Here is a 22,480-nt window from a genome sequence, read left to right as displayed (position 1 = left end):
TTCGATCTTGACTTCGGATCTACTGAAACCAAACGACACACAACGTTGAGGATGCATGCGTACAGTTCCACCTAACTCCTATACCTGCCAGAAGGGTATTATTGACGACGTCTTGAGAAAGCACAGAGCCGCTGAAATACCATGTTGATTAGTTAAACCTAATGCACTAGAGTTTGAAGTAGAGAACAGAGTTCATGGACCCTTACTTTTTTATTTAGGTTTAAGAAATCAAGTGCTTGGAGACACTGCAAGGTACCATTTTAGGCGTTGGAGTTCCTTGTGGCCGTTTCTTTTATCAAAAACTCATTATGCTGCGACCACCGCCCTGGAATCCAGTATCGTCGACGTATCACCACTCGATCTCTTCACAGTCATCTATAGAATCAACAGAACTAGGCGAACTTCCAAACCTAGTCTTTGCTTTCTATTAAAGGGAGTAAAGGCAAACATGGGGTAACAAGCAAGAAGCGTGAATCATGCCGTAGAAAGACAAATAAACACAACACTCATCACAAACTCGTCAAACCTGCACAAAATACAAAAAATACCCCCTCCACCGAACACTTTCCATCCATCCTCACCTGCCCGGCAACGGCCTCGGGCCAACAATCTGTCTCCTTCCGGCCCCGATGCCCTGCTGTCCGCGGTTCTGGCTATCGCCGCCCGTGTAGCCGGACCACTGCCCGACGTCCCACCTGCCGCCGACACCGCCACCGATGCCGTCTACGGCACCGTCGGCGGGCCTCTTCGCCTTGGCCGTCTCCTCTTGCGCCTCCTCCCACTCCTTTTGCCGCTGGCGCTCCATCTCCATCTCGCGCTCCAGGAGCGACTTGGACGCCCAGCCACCCGCTTTGGTGCGCTGCTGCGCCTGCTGCCGGCGGCGGTCCTCGCCGTCGCGCTCGGCCGTGGCGCCCAGCTCGCGCGAGTAGGTCGGCTGCGTTGGCTGAGCCGCCGGTGCAGGGTTGCTCGACAGGAACTGGTCCGTCCGGTTTGAGTAGGCCTTGGGGTCGGGAAGTGGCCTAGACGACCCGCCCGTGGTCTGAGGCTTCATCGGCTTCGGCGGAGGGACTTTTTGCTCTCCTGTCCGGTGGGACTTGACTTGCTGCGGTGGCTGCTGCTGCTGCTGCTGCTCGCCGGTGCGGTGCTGCTTGATCGGCTCACCAGTCCGCTGCTTCCTAAGCTTGTTTGGTGGGGGTGGCTCCGGCTTCGCGGCGGCTGCCGTTGCCGGATCTGGGAGCGGCCTTGGCGTAGGGGCGTTTTGCGGCTTGCCTAGCGGCGACGGTTTCATCTTCTGCTCCCGGTCCCACGCCGTGCGGAGGACTTCGCGCTCGTCCCTAGACCACGAATCCTGGCGGCTTGGCGCACGTGCTTGGGCCGCCGGCCGGCTGCGCGAGCGCGTCCTCGACTTGGACGACGACTCGGCGGAAGGTTGCGGCAGCGGCCGTCCCTGCCGCTCACGCTCGTACTCCTGCTCCCTCTGGCGAGCACGCTCCAGCTCCTTCTCGAGCTGCTCGATGCGCGACCTGTACTCCTCTCCCGGCTCGCCCGTGCGCTGGGGCTTGATTCCCTGCTCGGCCTGGTACTGGCTGAGGAATTGGCCCCTGAGCCGCGCGTCGCTCTTGCTACGGGACCGCGACCGCTCGTCCGCCAGCCGCCTCTCGGCCTCTTCCTCCTCCTTCCGCCTCTTCTCGTCCGCCAGCCTCCATTGCCGCTCCTCCTCCTCCCACTTGCGCTTCTCATCCTCCGCCCGGCGTGCCTCTTCGTCGCGTTGCCTCCGGGTCTCCTCCTCCCACCTCTTCTCCTCCTCTAGCCTGGCCCGCTGCTCCTCGGCCTCGAGGTCTGCCTTGCGCCGCCGCTCCTCCTCTTCCATCTGCACCCGCTGCTGCTCCGCCTCCGCCTCGCGCAGCTTCCGCATCCGCTCCTTCTCGGCCAGGTTTGGCACGTGCGGTCCCGCGCTCGTGATCTGCCGCCTGCCGCCGAACGCTATGCCGAGGTTACCCTGGCTCGCCCCACCCATGTACCCGTACTGGGCGATGTTCCATGCCGGCGATGTCGAGCCTTCGTGCTCTCGCCTGCTCCAGCTGCTAGTCGAGGTCGGGGACTTGGTCGGGCTCCACCTGCCGGACCCAGAGTCTCCCGTCCTGGTTGCCGTGAGGGTAGGTCGGTTGCCGGTGCCGTAGACTGAGGAGCCGTTGCTGGCATTCGAAGCACCCCTGCCGCGCAGGGGGACGGGGCCGGTCGACTGCGGGCTCAAGATGCTACCTGCGCGGGAGCGACCGATGGCGGTGGGGAAGGCGGATGGGTTGGCAGCGTTGGCGGCGCGGCTAAACGCACCCAGGCACTGCAGGACCTGGGCGGGATCTTTGGCTTCGTAAAGGTCGACGGTCAAGAACATGTCATGTTGCTGGAGGTTAAGTGGGGGTTGTTGGCAGGCGCGAAGAAAGTGTGAGATGTTTTCCATCTGTACGAACGGCATCGACGAGGTCTTGAACTTGATACCCGGTGGCGGGAGGGCAAGGTTGACGAGACTGGGATGGGCGTAAAAGAGTTAGTCTTCTCCATCGGCCACCAAAGTAAGACAGGCTCCAACGGTTGGAGTGTCGGTCTGTCTCTGCTTACTTGCAAAGCGCAACGCCATCTTTGAGTGCTTCTAGAAGGTCGCCGGCGGGTAGACTACGGCCCAAGGTCGACTCAATCCATTCCCGGACTTCTTTAGCAGCGCCTGGGGTGTATTTGTCGAGGCGCATCTTGCGCAGGTCCTTGTCCAGTGACGTAACCGACGCCATTGTGGATGCCTGCGTATACAGTTTGGTCGATCAAAATCGCACTTGGATTCTCAATCCTTATGTAGGTTTGACAATTTCAATTAGGAGGTCAAATTGTCTCTTCGAGTCGCTTCTTGCGCCCGTAAAATCCAAAGCTACTGTCGGCGATGATGTGGTTGTAGAAAGTGACATGAAAGGTGCCAAGGTCAGGTAGAGGTAGGGCTGGCGGCATGAATCAAGTTTAAGAGGGAGCGAGGGTCCAGGGAGGGGCCGCCCCCAAAAAGCCGGGCAGTGAGACTGTGAGAAGAGATTGGGCTGGGCGCTTAGGCTCGGTCCGGCGCTTTCGGGCACGGATGGGCGAGTGTTTTGGTATATCGGATGGGACGCGTTAGCATCGAGAGGCGGGAAAAGTAAATTAATAAGAAAAAACTCTGCACTAAGCCAGTGAATTATGGGATGCCGGATCAAGGAAATATTGAAAGAAAAGAAACAGGTTCCACGGCGGTTTGTTCCATGGGGCGGCTGCTCGATCTTGCGCCTTTTGGGGCCGCCAACGATTTTGGGCCGACGGTTTGCTACCAGGACGGACCTTCAAACACATGGTTCGAATGGCACCTAATTCACTGCGCATCCTGCCATCATCCCTGGGATGTTTCGCCATCATCCAATCATCAGCCTCAAAATGACGTGGGTGGAGCAGGCCTCGCGAAATGCTGTGGCTGGGGTTGTAATGGTAATTCCATTTCGAAATTCCAGGGAGTTCGAATGGCATTTAACAAACCAAAAAGCGGGTTGCGGGTTAGGGTCGGGAACCCATGTCGATGACGAGAAAACGCTTCAGACGATTCGACTTTGAGTGAGTGTAATAGGCTTCACGTTCTCATCAATTAACAACGTTTTTTCAAGGCATATTACATTCACAAAACATTACACACGTGTCAAAGCCCCGAAACCACCAAAGATATCAATGCAACCACCAAGTTTATCACCAATCCGCCAAGCCTGGTACAAATGGAAAGCCCTTCGTTTCCCATGGCGAAAGCGATTCCTCGTCGGTGAGACGCCCTTTTCTCTCACTCCCTTATCCCCCTTTCCCTGCATGCCTTGTACCCTTCCCCAAACCACAAAATAACCTTTCTTTTCGCTGACCCACAAACCACCAACCACCTCCTCACCTCAGGCCTTGACCTCCAAGGCAACACGTTTTGGGAATTCCGCGACGTGCGCGGCGACGGCCCCATCTCGCGCTGGCGGCGCATCGTCAAGTTCCCCTCGTCGACGCACTATGGCGACGTCAAGGTCAGCCCGCAGTGGAGCCAGTGGCTGCGGCACATGAGGGAGCACCCGCCGTCCATCGAGGAGCAGCAGCAGGACCTAGTCCGGCAGCAGCGGATGAAGCTCTTGGCCGCCGAGGCCGACGCCAGGTGGAAGGCCAAGCCGAGCGTCCTGGATCCGCCGTCCGCGACGGCCGGCCGCCATGGCGCGCAGAGTCTTCCAGCGGGTGGTGGCGGGTTCGTAGCTGAAGAGCAGCAGCAGCAGCAGCAGCATCAGGATGAGGGTATTGCTGCAGACCAGCAACAACAGGAGCAGAAGCAGCAACCGTTGCCATCGCAGGCACCGGCAACAGACCCGTGGGCCAAAGCAAGGGGCGGACCCAGTGAAGGCTGGCAGCCCGAGGCGTGGAACCCTTCGTCTACGCGCAAGAGATGAGAATGAGAGCTCACCAGAGGAGACGTGCCATTAGTACTTGTACAGTTATTGTAACAACAGGAGCAGACGATAATTTTGGGACACATAATGAAGAAAAGAAAGGCTCGGCAGGTACTATCATCATGTAGGGGTATATTCATTCATTAACACGATTAGGCCATAAAACAGTCCTCATGCTTGCGCCTTTCCGCCAAGCCATTCCAAAAGAGCGTCCTGGACACTAGCAAGATCATATAGAGCATCCTTGCCAAACCTAAACATCCGAACTGATAAGGGGCCAGTGGTGGCCATAACATTAGAACTCTAAGCCGAGACTGTTACTCGGCAAAACAACATCCACCCAGCCCATGAGCGGCAAAAAGCGCATGACTGGACCATCTCCGGGTATCAATATCATCCATCATCTCGACGTCCCGCAAGCCGTGATATTGCGGTCTGTGGCCCGTCACCTCAAAAGTCACCTGACTGTGGGACCTTAGAATGTGAAAAGGCATTGGACCTCTGTTCCCAGTTAGCCGTTCGTTGCACCTTTTCATCAAACAATGACGCTGGGGGCGCAAGGGAAGCAGCCGAGAGGTTGAGAAGCAAAAGCAAACATCATGCAGAAAAAGACGCAAAAAAAAGGTCAAGCGAAAACAGAGGTCCGCAACATGCTAATGCAATGTACCTTGCTGGTCTTCCTCGCAATCCATCCGCTGGCCCTCGTCGTGGATGATATCCACCAGCATCTCGAGCCGATCTCCCGATTCGACCAGCACGCGACGAGCAGCATCATCCCTCGTCGACTCCTTGGCGCGGGCGCCCCTGCCCCCCTTGCAATCGTTCCGCGCCGCGACGCCCGCGCGGACGGCGTCGTCCAGCTCCGGCGTGTAGGGCGCCTGGCCGGCCTGCCACAGGATGCGCAGCAGGGCCTCGACGAGGAGCGAGTAGCGGGCGTTGTTGTCGACGCCGCCCGAGGCCACGGTCGGGAGGTAGCACTTTTCCATCAGGGCCATGGTGAGGAACCCGCCCTCGGCCGCCGCCTTGTCGACCCTGGACGGCTTCGGGGCGGTTTTGGGTTGGAAGTGCTCCATCGTCTCGCGGATCACCGTGACGAGCGAGTCGAGCGGGAGGCCAGTGCCGTGTGGCGCGATAAAGGCGGCGAATGTGTCTAGGTGGAGTGATCGTAGGGTGAAGCAAAAATCGCTGTACAGGTCCTGGAGGCCTTCTTCACGGCCCGAGTGATCTCTAATCGCTACGCCGAGCTGTTTTGGATGATTAGATCTCCGCTGTTGAGGATGTTGGCAAAGCGAGCGAGACTTACCAGTTCAAAAAGGCGCAGGCGCAAGCCCACAGACTCCAATAGGTGCTCACTCGGAGGCGGATCCTCCACCGGACCCGCGGGCTTTGCTTTCCCACCACGCATTCGTTTCACCTGTCTTCCACTAGGAGAGGCTGGCTGTGACCCGGACGAGCTGTATCCATCCTCGTCGAGATAGTCACCGTACTGCTCCCTCTCGAGATCCAAAGTTGTGCTGAGGCCCCTCTTCCTCTTGGCGCCTGCCGTTGGCTTGGGTTTTGCCTCATCCGCAAACAGCTCCGGGAACTCCCTGACGGAGGACTCGGTTCCATCCGCAAAGATGGCCCTCAGCATCCCTTTGATCGTGGACCTGTTGAGCTCGCCAGACCTGCGGTCTGTGCTGCACATGTACCGGAACAGCAGGGAACCCTCGCGCCATTGGGTACCCCTGGCATCATCCGAATTGCTTGCCTCGCTGCCCAGCTCGCTGCCCGGCTCGCCGCCCGCCCCCTCATCCAACCTCTGCCTCTCCTCATAATCCCTCTCCAGCACGTCCACCAAAAACTCCAACCACACCCTCCAGTACCTCCAGCGCTCCGGGTGCAGCGCGCTGCAGTTGAACGCCCAGCCGACCAGCTTCCAAAAGCTCTCGGCCTTGGCGAAGACGACGTAGCCCTCCACAAACTGTCCCCGGAGGAGGTCCTCGTCGTCGCTCAGGTCCAAGTCGGCCGACGCGGCGGCGCCGCGGCGCAGGCGCTTGCGCCAGGGCTCAAAGTCAAACGCCGCAGCCAGGTTGGCGTTGACGGGGCCGACGGTCCTCTGCAGCGCCTGCAGGTACTGCATGGCCCGCGAGCCGATGGCCTGCCCGTCCGAGGTCGTGGGCCGGTTGGTGAACTTGGGGTGGATGGCGAGGCTGGCGAGAAAGGCGAGGTGCGGATGCGGCGGGATGAAGGCCGCGGTGGGATTGGCGCGGTGGCCGCCGGCTAGCAGCGTGCTGCTCAGCATCTGCATGGCGGGGAGATCTGCAAGAGAAGAAAATGGGGAGATGTCAGGGTCGGGATCCGTCATGTGAGCGGAAGCCATGAGCGGCGGAGAACAAAGTGCCTTACACATCCTCTCCTCGAGGTAAATCTTGCACTGGTCGCGCAGCTCGCGCGGGAGAAGCTTTGCGTCGCGGTATCCTTCTTTTCCTGTCATGGCGGGCGGCGCATGTGCTCTAGCAGCGCCGGCACCGGCATGTCTCGTCCTCTTGGCGGGCGCGTCGTGGCATTGCGACGGGCTGGTCTGCGCCGTCGTGTTCGCGTTCTGTTCGCGGTCGGGCACCTCGCTTGCGGTGCAGAACGAGGCGGCCGACGGGGAGTCGTCGCCGCTAGACATTTCCTCCAGGCGCTTTTGGCATGAATGTATTGGAATTGGTGCCCCTCGGGATGGCGAAGCTGATGAATCGGATCTTGTTGGTCGGTGAAGGTGGCAAGGGCGCTCGGCGACGCGGGTCCACGCGAGGTTGAAGCGCGTCAATAGTGGGGTCATGGCAGCTAAGCTTTTAATTGACAGGGCCTGTCGTTCCCAAAGCTGCAGCCCTACGGGAGTTTTAGGGTTGCGAATGACTGAAGTTTAAGCTGATGTTTTACTCTGCGGCGCGGGGTAGCAACGGGAAACCACAAGAGACGTAGTCAATGTCGTTATGACTATTTCGTTTGGCTGGCAGATACGGTTTTTATTTATTCGATTTTTCTGGGCAGGGAGACAAACGGCGAGAGACCAACACCTCCGCTGGTTGTGCCGTTGTCACCGGCAGGAACCCGGGGCTACCTTGCAAGCTTGCTACCTGGTGCATTCTGGTCCCGACCTATCACTGGGAGCACATAAAATATGGCAATGTGGAAAAATAGATCTTTTCATTCTGGATTAGGAAAATTACATATAATGTAGCAGAGCCAAAATCATTAACAAGACGATTGTCTGACAAAGGAGAGGTTTTCTGAGACGTTTATACCAAGAAAAAAAGAAATCAACAAAAGAAAGAAAATGATGTGCAGGGGTATCGTGGTCACAACGCCTGGCCAAACATCACCACGGCGATGGCCAAAAGCACAACAGAACGACGTGGCGTAACAATAGCATGCGCCGATGCCGTCTTGGGGTACGGGTAGACGTCATCCCTGCCACTTGCGTCCGTGCCGTCATCCTCATTCGAGCCAGCATTTTCTTCTGGATCATAATCGTCCAGACCATCCTCTGGCGATTCTCCTGCCTGGCCGTCATCTGGCATGTTTTCTCCTTCTTCACCTTCTCCAGCTCCAGTATCATCGGGTCCTGAAGGGCCTGCTCCCGGATCAGAGTCCGAGTCGGGACTGCCGGCAGATGGACCACCATCTTTTGCTCCCTCACCACCAGCTCCTGTTCCGTCTTGGGAACCACCTGAGCCATCTGAGCCACCAGGATGAGCCCCGTCCTGCTCCGCCGGTACGTACTGCACATCACCATCCCGGCACCCGTCACCCTCGCACGGCCTCTGCTCCACGACGGGATGCTTCGAGCCCGCATCGCGACAGTACTCCGGCTTCTCCTCCGGCACACCACAAGTCTCGGGCCTAAAGGTCTCGAGCCCGGTGCAGTCGACCCCGCCAGCACCGCAGCGCACCGGCGTCCAGGCCGTCGGCCGCTCGCCCTCCTTGCAGGGCCTGCCGCCGCAGCTCGGGACGTACACGGTCTCGCCCGCACAGTTGCCGCAGACGTACTTGATCATGATGACGTAGACAGTGCGGACCACCGGCACCGTCTGGGTGGCCATGGCCGTCGGGGCGGTCTGCGCCCCGCTGTTGGGGACGGATGGGGCGGCGGTCGAGGCGTTGGAGGGCTCGGCAGTGCCGGCCCATGCCTCGGACGGCTGGGCGCTGCTGGGCCAGCTGGTGGATGGCTTGACGGTGTATGTCGAGGTCAGGAACCTGCTGAGGCTGAATTCGTCGCCGGTTCCTACAACGCCCGAAGGCCAGCCATCGCGGGCGGGTGGTATGCTAGTGGTCACTGCTGCAGTCGGCAACGAGTTGTCAGGGTCAACAGCGATAGGCTCGTCAACACCTTCTTCAGGCCGAGGTGCCGGCCCGTTTGTGGCAATTCCACCAGGAACAGTCGCCGGGGGTGCAGGGCTGCCTGGAGTGGTATTCGACGGGGGGCTGGTTTGTCCGCCATCGGGAGGCTGGCCGCTTCCTGTGGGAGTAGGAGCCACAGGTAATGCCGACTCGTCAAACCCAGTCCCTGATGGTTGTTGTCCGCCGAGCTGTGTTGAGAGTGTGATGGGAATGGCGTTTCCAGGCTGCTGGTTGCCACCGTTGGCAGGCGGTGCTCCAGCGGTAGTAGCAGTAGTAGGAACGGGGTTGTTTGGTCCGCCGTCTGGTTCCTGCCCGCCTCCATTACCGGAGCTTGGTACAGTAGTGGTAGGTACGGTGCTTTCAGGCTGCTGGTTGCCGCCGTCCGTAGGTGGTACTGCAGCGGAAGTGGTGACGGGAGTGTTTGGTTCGCCGCCCGGTTCCTGAGCGCCTCCGTCACCACCTGGGGTTGATACAGCGGTGGGAGTGGCGTTTCCAGGTTGCTGATTACCGCCATTGGCGGGCGGTACTCCAGTGGGAGAAGTGATGGGAGTTGTCGGTCCAGCACCTGGTTCCTGGTCGCCTCCATCTCCACTGGGGTTTGGTACAGCAGTGCTGGGCCCGGTTCCGGGTTGTTGATTGCCCCCATTGTCGCCAGGAGCTGGCGTCATGGGAGTTGTGTTTGGTTCGGTTCCGGGTTGTTGGTTGCCGCCATTGTCGCCAGGTGCTAGCGTCGTGGGAGTTGTATTTGGTTCATTTCCAGGCTGTTGGTTGCCACCGTTGTCGGCAGGAGGAGCTGCAGGCGTCGTGGGCGACGAGGGGTCGGTCGCATCCCCAGTCTGCTGGCCGTTGCCGCCGACAGACGTCACCAGAGTTGATGTGGCAATAGTGTCAGCCAACGAGTCGGAGGTTGAGCCGCCTGGAGAAGGTGTAACGGTTGCCGTTAGTCCCGATGTTGTTTGGCCAGCCGCAGGGGGAGCTGGCGAGCTGCCTGGATCCTGCAGAATCTTTTGGTAGATGGAAAACCTTTGGTTGACAGGTGGCGAGATTGGCGTGCCCTCGCTGCCTCCAGAGCCCGAGCCTCCTGTTTCCGTGCCCGATCCACCAGCGCCGGTGCCAGCGTCAGTTCCGCTGCCCGATCCGCTGCCAGATCCTGTGTCTGTGCCTGTGTCTGATCCTGATCCAGAGCCTGATCCACCGGCACCGGTGCCAGTCCCTGTTCCACTGTCTCCTGATCCCGTGCCCGAACCTCCAGTGCCGGTGCCGCTATCGCCGTCTGTACCAGTACCAGTACCAGTGCCAGTGCCAGAACCACTCCCGCTCCCAGTTCCCGATCCTGTATCCGACCCACCGGTACCGGCACCGGTACCGCTGTCAGTTCCAGACCCTGTGCCTGTGCCTGTGCCTGATCCATCAGTGCCCGTACCAGCACCGGAACCAGCACCACTACCAGTTCCCGACTCTGTACCCGAACCACCTGTGCCAGTCTCCGCGCCACTACCGCCACCAGTTCCACTTCCCGCACCCGCCCCTGACCCTGCACCATCTCCATCACCCGTGCCCGTCCCCGATCCACCGCCCGCTCCAGCATCCTCCACCACGCCACCGCAAACCTGATCCGGGTTTCCAGGGCATCGTATCTCGCACGTCTCGCCAGAGGGTGTATCGGCGCCGTCCCACTGAATCCCCATCGAACAGTAGCAATCCCTAAGAAACACTCCTGCGTCAGCAAAAACCTCTCCTTTTTTTTCCAAAGCAATTCCCCCCTGAGTTGAAAAAAAAAGTCAAACTCACGTATCGTGCGCAGCGCTGTACGCCCAGTCCCCGCACACCTCGGAGCACCGATCGAGCGTCATGTCCGCCTCCCGGGCCATGAGGCGAAAGTTGTCCATCTCGGCGCCGCCGGCCGCGCAGCCCGTGCGCTGGAACCGCCCGCCGCTGGCCGTGGCCAGGAACCGCGGCATGCGCGCCTCCCACGGGCTCGTCGTGGCGCTCGGTGCGCCGTCCGTGGACGTCGCGCTGGCGATGGCCGAGGCGCCGTCGGGGCTGGTCGGGGGTTTCTCCGTGGCCGCTGCCGTGTTGGTCGGGGGGATTGTTGCGGGAGGGGCGGGGCCCGTCTCCGCGTCGCTGGTTGGGGCTGCGGCGGAGGTGGCGGCGTCGTCTGCGGGGGGTTGCGCCGTTGCTGGTGGGCTGGGTGCTTCGCTGCCGTCTGCTGTGGCACCTGCGTCTGTGGTTGGTGGCGGGGATGGGTCGCTTGCCGGTGTGGCTTGCGCGGTTGTCGAGGCGCTGGTTTCTCCACTGGCAGCTGTGGTGGCCCCCGGAGCTGCAGGTGAGTTTGCGCCGGTTTGTGTTGGCAATGTCCAAGATCCATCGTCTTCTGTTGCTGCAGTGGTTGGCGACGCATTGTCGTCTTCGGCAGGGCTTGTTGTGCGCCCGGTGGCTTCGTCCGACGCTGTGGTTGGAGTATTTTCCGCGCTAGACTCCGAGGTACCTGTCGTACCGGCCTCTCCAGCAGCAGCTGTCGAGGTCCCTTCGGATGAGGCTGCTGTCGCTTCTGTAGCTATTTGTGAAAACGTGCTGCTTCCAGTACCTCCTGCGGTTGTTTGGTCTGCATCCGAAGCTGAATTTGAAGTAATTTCCGCGCTAGACTCCGAGGTAGCTGTCGTACCGGCCTCAGCAACAGCTGTCGAGGTCCCTTCGGATGCGACTGCTGTGGTTTCTGCAACTGTTTGTGAAAACATGCTGATTTCGGTACCTCCTGCAGTTGTTTGCTCCTCATCCGAAGCTGAATTTGAAGTGGTTTCCGCAGGAGTCGCCGAGGTAGCCGTCGTACCGGTCTCTTCAGTAGCAGTATTTGAGGCCGCAGGGGTTTCCGGCGAGGCTGTTATCATTTCTGTAGCTGTTTGTGAGGGTGTGTTGCTTTCAACTGTGGCTTGTGCAGTTGTCTGGTCCACAGCCGAGGCTGAGGCTGCAATGGTTTCCGCGACAGACTCCGAGGTGGTTGCTGAACCGGACTCTGTATCAGCGGTTGTCGAGGCCTCTGGCGTCGCGGACCAAGCCGCTGTCGTTTCCGTACCCGAACCTGGGGATGTGCTGCTTTCGACCGTGCCCTCTGCGGTTGTTTGGTCCACGACTGTGCCTGAAGTCGGAATGGTTTCCGCAGCAGGGTCAGGGGTAGCTGTTGAACCGGCCTCTACAGCACCGGTTATTGATGTTGAAGCCTCTGCGGTCTCTGTAGCTGAGCCTGGAGATGCGCTGCTTTCTCCCGTTGCTGTTGCAATTGCCTCTGAGCTGCCTTGTCCACTGCCTGAATCGGTTGTTGGCGATGCCGATGCAGAGTCCACTGGTGCGGTTTCCTGATCAACAGGTGAGTTGCTTGCCTCGGTTCCCGTTGCCACTTGAGTAGCTCCACTGCTCGCCTGTGTAGTCTGCGAGATGGGAGATTCGTCAGCTGTTCCGGTAGCAGAGGCCGTTGGAGAAGACGCATCCTCTTCCGCATCAGTTGGTGCGACTGCAGTGGGCTCAGCTCCTTGGTTGTCGTTTGTTGTAAAAGACGCATCAGACCCAGAAGTCGCGGACGGGTCTGCTCCCGAAGAACCTGATGCATCTGCGGCTGTGGTTCCCGTAGCTGCAGGCTGGCTGTTGTTGTTATCTGGGTCGGGTGCCGGCGTGATCGTAGTCGAAGCGGAAGCTGTCGTTGAAAGGTCATTAGAACTGGCCGAGGCGGTGGAGGCCTCTGCTGCGGGGCTTGATGGATCGACTGCAGTTGATGATGAATCGACTGCAGTTGATGGTGCATCGGTATCAGAGTCAACAGCACTTGACAGTGCCGTGGGGCTTGGCATATCTGAAGAGGATGCGGACGCCTCCATCGTAGTGCTCCCATCCGGGACTGATCCCTCAGATCCAGTAGCAGACGGCGTAACCTCTGGCGAAGCCTCCTCCACAGTGGATGTTTCCGTGGGACTAGCCGTCCCTGAGCCTGGCGTTTCGGTCTGCGAACCACTCGCAGCCGTGGCGGTAGGGCCTGTCCCAGAGGCGGCACCTGTCTCTTCATCAGAGGGCGACAGTCCAGTCCCTGACGTAGGCGATGGGATGGAGGCGGTGATGCCCGCCTCTGCAGTTCCTGATGCGACACTCGTATCCGTAGGTGTAGAGCTCGATTCGGCATCGCTTGCTGCGTCTGTGGGATCCGGTCCGGCTGCGCTGCTGCCCCTGGATACCGGCTGTGCTGGCGAGCTTGCATCTTCGCCCGCTGGTGTGGTAGTGGCTCCCTCGGCTGAGGAGTCTGGCGCAGTACCGGTAGCCTCGGCGGAGAGAGACCGGGTCAGCGTCTCAAAGGTCGATGGACCATCGACAAATGTGAATGAGATCTGAGTGAAGGATGCGGTGACTTCGTTGGAGGGATCTGTTGGAGACTCCTCGGAACCAGTTTGACCGGCTGTCTGAGAGCTGCTCGCTTCAATCTCGGCGGTTGTAGTCTCTTCAGCAGATGAGGGATCGTCCGTCTGCGTGATCCCAGTCTGTCCAGTAGTCGAGACTGCGTCTGTTGGCGAAGTAACGCTTGATCCGGGAGGTGGATCATCGGTTGCCACCACGCCGCTGGTTCCGGATATTGTTGGTTCGGTCAGCGACTCCTCTCCTGGCGAGGCGGTGGTTGCGGTGCTCGGAGGCTCAGTGATGGTAGAAGCATCGTTGGTCACCGTAGCCGCCGTAGTTTCGTCGGCTGGCAAAGTAGAACCCTCGGTGGTAGTTGGACCAACGGTAAGAGAAGTACCCCCAGCTTGGGAGTCATCAGTCTGCGTGGCAGTAGATTCGGCAGTTGCGGAGCCGCTAGCCGAAGTAGGTTCGCCCGCTGCGGGCTCATCAGACTGACTGGCAGTACCCTCAGCAGATGAAGGCTCAACAGACGTTCCCGAGGCTTCAGTCTCAGTTGGTGAAGGTTCAGCCGTAGCTGTGGTAGCCGCCTCCTCGCCGCTGTTTGATGGCCCGGGGCTCGTGGCTGATGCATCGGAATCGGCAGGTCCAGTCTCCTCTGTCGAAGTGCTAGTGGCAGTTCCGCTTGGAGTTTGTGTGCCATTCTGGTCCGAGGGCGTGCCGCTGTCCTGAATACCACTGCCATCTGCTGTCCCTGTCGCAGAAACGGTGGCGGTGCCTTCTGGTGCGTCTGTTATGGTAATGGTGCCGGAAATCTCTCCTGCCGGCTCTCCAACAGTTTCACTTCCAGTCTCGCTCACCGGAGAGGCTGTCGTCTGGCTCTCCGAGGCCTCTGGAGTGGCGGTTGCCTCCTGCGTAGTTGAGCTGGCGATATCCCCAGCCGACGAGCCAGGCAAAGCACTAGTAGTCTCCACGGCGCCCTCTGAAGCTGTAGAAATTACGGTTGCTGATGGCTCGGGCGTGGATTCGTCTGCAGTGGCCGTGTCGACTGCCGAGGCGCTCTCACCTCCGCTCACACCTCCGCTCACCGGCGACTCGGTAACAGAAGCGTCGGGTTCCTTGGCGTCTGATTCGCTTGTAGAGGCAGCGGCGGTCTCACTCTCTGTAGTCGACACAGCTCCACCTTCGGGTGCCTCCGTAGTGCTACCAGCGATTTCGCTGGGTGATTCCGCAGGAGTGCTGCCACTTGGAGTAGCAGTCCCGCTTGCAGAGGGGCCTGCAGAAGGACCCGCAGTTGGGGTCTGCGATTCCTCTGTGTTGGTAGCGATGGTCTCCTGAGGACCTGGGCTCGCGGTTTCTGTGGCGGACTCTCCGGGGATCCCACCAGTCGACCCCTCGGCCGTTTGTGAAGCTTCAGAACTAGTCTCTGTGACAGAAGCTGTCGGGGGCTCAACTGAAATATCCCCCGTGACAGAAGTTGTGGCCTCTGCCGAAGGGGGGCTATCAGTGCCACTGCCACTCGACAGGACTTGGCTGCTCAGCGACGTCTCGGCGGCGGGAGCAGACTGTGTACCCTCTTGTTCACCCGAGGGCTCAGCTGTAGCCCAAGACGACGCAGACTCGGTGGTCCAGGTCTGCGAGGGCAGCCCCGACCCTGAGGGATCCGCACTTGGCGAAGCCTCGGCACTCGACGGCGTGAGCAAAGTTGCCGCTGGAGCCCCTGAGCTGCCGCCTTCGAAAGAGGTTGCAGGAGCTGGCGTGACCTCGCTGCTGCCTTGTGCAGTAGAGCTAGGATCAGGATCGGCAGAGATTGTAGCAGTCGGCACGCCCCCGCTGGGGATTCCAGAAGAGGCGTCATTTTCAACTTCGGCAGTCGTGGCAGCCGGAGTACCCTCGCTGACAGCCTCCGAGGAGGAGCTGCCACCTGCCTCGGCTGAGCCTGTGGCAGTGGACGCAGCATCACTAGCAGTCCCGGCAGAGGGACCAGGGCTAGTATCGGCGTCGGTCGTGGGAGCTGGCGTGCCCTCACTAGGAGTCACCGAAGGGGAGGTGCCGTCACCTTCAACCGAGCTTGTAGGCGCGGATGCGCTGTCGCTAGCAGCCTCTGAGGAGCCCAGACCAGTGTCGACAGCAGTCGTGGGGGTTGCCGCCGTGCCGTCGCTGGCAGTGACCGAGCCCGGCAGCTGGTCGACCTCTGTAGATGCGCTAGCGGTGGGCAAAGGCAGTTCCTGCTCAGCACCGGAGGTCTCTGTCGCGCCAGATGAGGGTGCAGGCATTCCATCTTCCGTGGATGCGCTCGGGGTTGTTGACGGTGCAGGCTGGTCGTCGCTAGTGGTTCCGCTGGCGGTTATGGAGGCTGCAGGTTCGTCGTCTGGTGAATCGCTGGTGCTGGCCGAGGGAGTCGGCTGTGCCTCTGTCGACTGGGGTGTAAGCACCAAGGTGCCATCGCTTGTGCTCTCGCTTGCAATGGCAGAAGCAGTAGCTGAAGCAGTAGCTGAAGCAGTTTCCTGCTCGTCGTCCGCTGATGCCGCTGAAGTCACTGGAATTTCATCGTCTACAGTCTCGCTGACAGCGGCAGATGGAGTTGGTGAGGGTGTTGCTTGCCCGTCACCCGCCGTGCCCGTCACGGTAAATGAAGCAGAAATCCCTTCGTCACTTGTAGTTCCGCTAGCGTCGGGAATGGGAGGTGGAGATGCTGATCCGTCATCTGGTGTGCTCCCGCTGGCAGTAGCCGTGCCAGTGAAAGTAGGTGAAACGGAAGCCCCTTCGTCACCTGCACTCCCGCTGGCTTCGGGAGTAGGAGTTGGAGATGGCAATCCGTCATCCGATATCCTTTCGCTGGCACTCGCCGATGGTGTTGCTTGCTCGCCACTCGCCGTGCCAGTGAAAGTAGGTGAAGCGGAAGCCCCTTCGCCACTTGCAGTCCCGCTAGTTTTGGGAGTCGGAGTTGGAGATGGCAATTCGTCATCGGGTGTGCTTGCGCTCGCAGTCGCTGGTGGTGTTGCTTGCTCATCGCTCGCCGGGCTGGTAGCAGTTGCGGAAGCGGACACTTGATCACCGTCTTCAGTCACGCTGACAGTTGGTGAAGGGGTCGGCGAGGGGGTTGCTTGCCCATCATCCGTAAAGGCAGTAGGGGTAACCGGAGAGGGAGTGGGGGATGACACTTCTTCATCCGATGCGGTTACGCTGGCGGTCCCCGATGGCGCTGCTTGTTCATCGCTTGCCGAGCTGGTAACCGTTGCGGAAGCTGAAGCATCTTCGTCACCCACACTCTCGCTGGCAGTTGACGATAGAGTCGGCGAAGGAGAAGCCTGGTTGTCTGCTGTGGTCACGCCAGCGCTCACCGAGCCCGTCTCTGATGCTGTTGCAGAGGGTGTTGGCTCCTCGTCACCCGTCGACCCAGTGATGGTCGCCGAAGCCGAAGCCTCCACACCCGTGGGGCCGACGGGGGCATCCGAGCTGATAGGTGATGGCGTTGCCGACTCATCTCCCATCGACTGGCTCGCGGTTAGTGAAGCAGAAGAATCCCCACTCGCAGTTGCACTTGCAGTATCGGAGCCAGTAATAGTGGCCGAGACTGATGTATCCACACTTGTGGGCTCTACATCAGCCCCTGACGTGATGCCCGATGGCGTCGCCGGTTCAACGTCTATCGACTGGCTGGCGGTTGGCGAAGCGGGAGTCTCACCACTTGCAGTTGCGCTCGCAGTATCAGAGCCAGTGGCAGTTGCCGAGGCCGAAGCCTCCGCACCCGTGGGTTCAACAGCAGCACCCGAAGAGGTAGCAGATGCCGTTGCCTGTTCACCGCCCGTCAACTCGCTTGCAGTCGGCAAAGTAGGAGTCTCATCACTTGTAATTGTGCTTGCAGCATCTGAGCCGGTGATAGTTGCCGAGGCCGAAACCTCCGCGGTCGTGGGCTCGGCATCAGCCTCTGAGGCGGTGGCAGATGCCGTCGCCTGTTCGACGTCTGTTGGCTCGCCCGCGGTTGGCAAAGCAGAAGCGTCGCCGCTCGCAGTCGCGGTTGCATTCTCAGAGGATACTGGGGATGTCGCTCCCGGCTCGCCGTCTGCGGACTCGCTGGCTGTAGGTGAAGCTGAGCCATCGACACTTGCAGTGTCAGTCGGAATATCGAGAGTTGTGGCCGGGGACGTCACCTGTTCGTTGTCTGTAGATTCGGTGGTAGTAGCTGAAACTGAACCATCGACACTAGCAGTCTCGGCCGGAATATCGAGACTTGTGACTGGAGATGTCACCTGCTCATTGTCTGTAGACTCGGTGGCAGTAGGCAAGGCAGAAACGTCGCCACTTGTATTTGCAGTCTCGGCCGGAGTCTCTGACGCTGAAGCTGAGGCCGTTGCCTGCTCACTGTCCATAGACTGGCTAGCAGTGGGCGAGGCAGAAACCTCATCACTTGCAGTCTCAGTCTGGGTATCGACGGTTGCCACTGGAGATGTCACCTGGTCATCGTCTGTGGTTTCGCTGGTAGTAGGCGACACAGAAACGTCGTCACTTGCACTTGCAGTACCAGCTAAAGTCTCTGATGCTGTCACCGAAGCCGTCACCTGTTCGTCATCCGACTGGCTGGCAGTAGGCGACACAGAAACGTCGCCACTTGCATTTGCAGTCTCAGTTGAAATCTCCGACGCTGTCGCTGAAGCCGTTGCCTGTTCGTCGTCTGCAGATTGGCTAGCAGTAGGCGATACAGAAACGTCACCACTTGCACTTGCAGTTTCACCTGCAGTCTCCGATATTGTTGGCAAAGGCGTCGCTTGCTCTTCGTCCGTCGAACCACCACTAGTAGCCGAAGCCGAGGCCTGTCCATCACCCACCGTCTGACTGGGAGTTTCAGAAGCTGGCGTCGAGCCTGCCTCAGCAGACGTCACCGGCGTGTCGTCCGTAGGGCTAGTCAAAGTCACCGAAGCAGAAGCCGAAGCCGAAGCGGACATCTGCCCGTCTTCTGCCTCACTGCTAGCATCCCCTGACGAAGGCGCAGCGGTCTCCTGACCTTCGGCAGAAGCGGTTGCGGATGCCGAGGAAGTAACCTGCTCCTCGCTCGCAGCCTCACTAGCGGTGCCTGAAGGTTCTGCCGTAGTTGTAGCTTGTGCCTCTTCACTCGAGACGGATGCGCCCTCGGCGGTTGATGTTGTTCCATCGCCTGTAGCACTAGCGTCTGCGGAGGCTGCCACAGATGTTTCCTGGGCGCCTTCTCCTGAAGCAGTAGCAGTCATCGAGGCAGTACCCTCTTCGTTGTTCGAGGCCTCACTGGTGCTTGCAGAGGGCGTTCTTGTAGCTGCGGCTGTTTCTGTGGCTGTTACCTCGTCTCCTGAACCGGGACTGGCTTCGGAAGCCGATGTCGAGCCATCCTCCGCAGAGCCGCTGGGGCTTGCCGACAACGATGCTGTGGGTGCTACCTCGGCTCCATCTGTCGAGCCAGTCGTGGTCGCCGAAGCTGAAACTTGCTCGTCGCTTGCCGCCTCGCTGGCGCCGGCACTGGCCGACGGTGCTGGCGTAGCTGCTTCGTCTGTCGGGGCCGGGCTGCCCTCCGCAACCGACGTTGGCCCGTCGCCGGGGGACACAGCAGCATCCTCCGAGGCCGAAGCTGCAGTCGTTGCCTGCTCGCCATCTTCTGACTCGCTCGCAGTCGCCGAAGATGCAGTCTCCTCGGGAGCGTTCCCTGCATCAGACGGCGCGGGCGAGGCCGACCCACTGGCCGTTTCCTGGGCCGTTGACGGCGCAGTCGTTATGTCTGCCGGGACGCCTGTCTCGACGGCAGTCGTCTCCACGGCTGTAGACTCTGCTACACTGATGGTAGACGCAGGAGATGCGGGCGTAGCGGCTGCGGACTCTTCTTCTCCGGTAGTAGGGAAAGCTGCCGTCGTCTGGGCGGAACCGTCTGACTGGGAGGCGGTGGCCGTGGCGGCAGGGGTCTCGCTGCCTCCCGTCACTTGGTCTGAACCATCGACGCCAGTAGCCGAAGCAGATGCGGTCTCTTCCGAACTGCTTCCCTCCTCTCCAGCGGATGGAGAGACTGTTGGTGAGCCACTCTCTCCAGGCGCCGGGCTGGCCGACGCCTCGGTAGCTGGAGAACCGCTAGTCGCGTCAGTAGGCTGCGCTACAGCAGTGCTCTCAGGGCCTGGAGTTATTGTGGCTGCGGGCTCGGCAGTGCTTCCCGACTCTCCATCCGGCGAGCCTGTCGACGAGGCGCCCTCGGTTGAAGCAGTCGTTGACTCTGAAATTACAGGCTCGTCGGTGGTGGCTGACGACCCAGGCAGCGCAGGCTCTCCAGTCGGGGTGGCTGACACCGCTGATGATGAAGGGATCGCACTGGATTCAGTCGCGAAATCCGGGTCCACGCTCTCCTCATAAGAAATACTAGCCGCCTCAGTAGTAGAAGCGATAGGTTCCTCCGACGTAATACCGTCCAGAGCAGTCGTGGATGTCACAGCGCTGGCAGTCTCAGTAAAGCTCTCCGACGCCTCGGCACTAGTCGGAACCTCGGTCGGGGTAGGCGATGCAGACGCCTCGGACGGTGAAGGGACCATGGAGGATTCAGTCGCAAAATCAGGATCCACGCTCTCCTCAAACGAGGTACTAGCCGCCTCGGTAGTAGAAACGACAGGCTCCTGCGACGCAGTACTCTCCACAGCAGTCGTGGATGCCTCAGCGCTAGCAGTCTCGGAAGAGCTCTCCGACACCTCGGCGCTAGTCGAAACTTCCGTCGAGGTGGGCGACGCAGACGATGACGAGGGCGTCGTGACCGGCTCCGGAAGACAATCCCCCGTAGGTCGACCCTGGCCGTCCAGAACGGCGCCCCAGCGACAGCGACACGTCTGCTCGTCGCACAGTCCGCCCAGGGCGCCCTCGCACTCCTCCCCGACCTCGGGGCTCAGCCTGCCGTCGCCGCACCTGGGCGCGTCGAGACACTGCATGGTCGACTCGTCGAGCCCATACCTGCAGAGGCAAGTCGCGGCGTCGCAGTTGGGGTCCGCCGGGTCGTCGCACTGCTCCCCGTCGTCGACGACGCGGTTGCCGCACTTGGGGTAGCACGTCCCCGAGGGCCTGCCCTGCGCGTCCGGGACGAAGCCCCACGGACACCGGCAGTCGACGCAGGTGCCGCCCTGCGAGCCCTCGCACTGCTCGCCGGCGTCCAGGGTGAGCCTGCCGTCGCCGCAAAAGGGCGCCGCGTGGCAGCGGTTGGTGGAGGGGTCCAGGCCGTAGAAGCACCTGCACGAGGCGGCGTCGCAGAGCGGGTCGGCCGGGTTGTCGCACTCCTCGCCGGCGTCGAGCACGCGGTTGCCGCAGCGCGGGAGACAGAGGCCCGTGTAGCCGCCCGTGGCGTTGGTCTGCCGCCCGTACAGACACTTGCAGTCGACGCAGTCGCCGTTCTGGGAGCCCTCGCACTCCTCGCCCCTCTCAAACGTGACCCGGGAGTCTCCGCAAAACGGCTCGGCCAGGCAGACGTTTTGCTGCGTGGCCGGGTCGAACGTCGTTCCCCATTTGCACTTGCACGTGTCCAAGTTACAATTGGGGTCGTTGCCACCGTCGCACTCCTCGGCCGGCCTGTCGACCACCCCGTTGCCACAGGCCGGCCTGCAAGGGATGCCGCCGTAGTTCGGGTCCCACATGCCGTCCGAGTACTGGCCGGCCGGACAGCAGTAGTAGGCATCGGTCAGGGGGTTGTAGGCCTCACCGTATGCGCATTTGCATTGGCTGTTGCAGCTGCTGGTGGGGCTTCCGTTCCTCGGGCCGTCATCGCACTGCTCTCTGCCGTTAACGCGGTCCAGCACGGAATCGCCGCACTGGGGCGTATTGTTGCAGGACTGGCTCGTCGAGTTGTACCCTTGGCTGCAGTAGCACGATTCGGGGTTGCAGCCACCGCCGGTTCCATCACACTCCTCCGCAGGACGGTCTATGACTCCATTAGGGCAGCTGTCGGGGATCTCTTCGGCGTAGCGAGCAATCACCGTGGGCCAGCCCGTTATTCCTCTCACTGTCATGGCGTATGGTGGATTCTGGGTCGGACGAAAGTTGTCCGTGATGGATATTGGTTTAAACGTCGAGGGAAACCTTCCAAACACTCCGCGGACGTTGGACCGGTCGTTGGAGCTCAAGTCCCCAAGCAGGCGGTGCCTCCCTATCAGCCGATAATTGTACCTCCACACTCCGGGGCTCGGGGGGTATGAGTTGGTGAAACGCATGCTAAAGTTTCCCCATTGTTCGAGAAAGTCCACCTGGAGAAAGTTGATTTCTTCAGTCGTGCCGCTTCTTATTTCGGTCGGCGGCTGGAGCCAGAGGCCTGTGCCAGTGCCCTCGACGGCAAATCTCATGGTCTGTACAAGGTGAGGTAGACAGATGACTTGTTAGCGTATCCTTAAAAACTCATCAAGTGTTTGGGAATGTACTGTACACACCTTGCTAACAAAGTTCAGGGCACGTGTAGTATTCTCAGTGGTAGGTCGATGGAGAAACATTATTACGTTGCCTGTCATTGCCGGCTGCCATCGCCGTTGAGACAGGAACAGATACCAAAAGCGGTTGATGGTGTGTGGCCTCCATGAATTCACGCCTTCTTTATCACCAGCCGGGGGGCTGCCAGGGACAGTAACGATTATAACCGCCCTGTGTACTTGGATCTCGTGGGGAAGCATGGGTATGAATGCCTGTGTGGTGATGAAGTTTACTAATGCCGGATGGCAGTGTTAGTTACCAAAAAAAAGACAAGTGTCTGCTGGCAGAAAACACAGACGGACTTACTCGAATAATTCCACGCTCTGGCAGCCTTGACCTCCCCGAGCGCCTCGGTGGCCTGGCCAGGGGGAGTATCGGTAACGATAAGGACGTCGGCTTTCCTAAAAGTCACATCGACCATAGGTCGACAGTATTGATTCCCGCGTTCGACATTTTGAAGACCGCGGACGCATAGACATTGTGTGTCGCAAATGACTCCTGGCTGACCGTTCTGTGCTCCCATGTCACACTCCTCGTTTCCACTGACAAGGCCATCACCACACACGGCTTGGGCCTGGGAGACTCCAGTTGTGGCCAGCAAGCCAACGACCGTGGTGACGACGTTGCCGACGTTGCCAAGCAACATCTTGAAGGTCTTGCGAAATCTGCCAAGTGCTGTCGATGGTTATGCACAAACTAGCCTCTTGGGCTTCAAGAAAACTGCGTTGCTAGTGTCAAGGCACCGAGATCAAGATGTGAGCTTGTAAGAAAGAAGACATGTCATACCAAAAAAAAAGTATTGACAAAAAGAA

At 60.0% G+C, this 22,480-nt stretch overlaps 4 protein-coding genes across 4 annotated transcripts; 1 reads left to right on the top strand and 3 right to left on the bottom strand.

Annotated features, from left to right (window-relative positions):
* Positions 1–186: 186 nt before the first annotated feature.
* On the bottom strand, positions 187–3,355 carry MGG_14713 (uncharacterized protein). The gene is made up of 2 exons (XM_003718857.1): positions 2,620–3,355; positions 187–2,528 (listed from the first exon to the last, which is right to left on the bottom strand). Exons 1-2 carry the CDS (start codon positions 2,784–2,786, stop codon positions 578–580), a joined length of 2,118 nt encoding a protein of 705 aa, XP_003718905.1. The 5' UTR covers positions 2,787–3,355; the 3' UTR covers positions 187–577.
* A 191-nt stretch (positions 3,356–3,546) lies between these two features.
* MGG_00207 (uncharacterized protein) lies at positions 3,547–4,694 on the top strand. Its single transcript, XM_003718856.1, has 2 exons — positions 3,547–3,820; positions 3,946–4,694. Exons 1-2 carry the CDS (start codon positions 3,733–3,735, stop codon positions 4,473–4,475), a joined length of 618 nt encoding a protein of 205 aa, XP_003718904.1. The 5' UTR covers positions 3,547–3,732; the 3' UTR covers positions 4,476–4,694.
* MGG_00208 (uncharacterized protein) lies at positions 4,579–7,275 on the bottom strand. The gene is made up of 3 exons (XM_003718855.1): positions 6,864–7,275; positions 5,779–6,776; positions 4,579–5,719 (listed from the first exon to the last, which is right to left on the bottom strand). Exons 1-3 carry the CDS (start codon positions 7,129–7,131, stop codon positions 5,129–5,131), a joined length of 1,857 nt encoding a protein of 618 aa, XP_003718903.1. The 5' UTR covers positions 7,132–7,275; the 3' UTR covers positions 4,579–5,128.
* Positions 7,276–7,804: 529 nt separating this feature from the next.
* MGG_14712 (uncharacterized protein) lies at positions 7,805–22,314 on the bottom strand (the record flags this gene model as incomplete). The annotated part of the gene is made up of 5 exons (XM_003718854.1): positions 7,805–10,550; positions 10,638–18,034; positions 18,104–21,550; positions 21,632–21,900; positions 21,975–22,314. The coding sequence occupies 5 exons, from the start codon at positions 22,312–22,314 to the stop codon at positions 7,805–7,807; spliced, it is 14,199 nt and encodes a 4,732-aa protein (XP_003718902.1).
* Positions 22,315–22,480: the final 166 nt, after the last annotated feature.

Source organism: Pyricularia oryzae, chromosome 5, assembly GCF_000002495.2.
Source record: "Pyricularia oryzae 70-15 chromosome 5, whole genome shotgun sequence".
In the NCBI taxonomy this organism is placed as follows: domain Eukaryota; kingdom Fungi; phylum Ascomycota; class Sordariomycetes; order Magnaporthales; family Pyriculariaceae; genus Pyricularia; species Pyricularia oryzae.
Note: the sequence above shows the minus strand (reverse complement) of the source record. Positions and strands in the feature narration are given on the sequence as shown.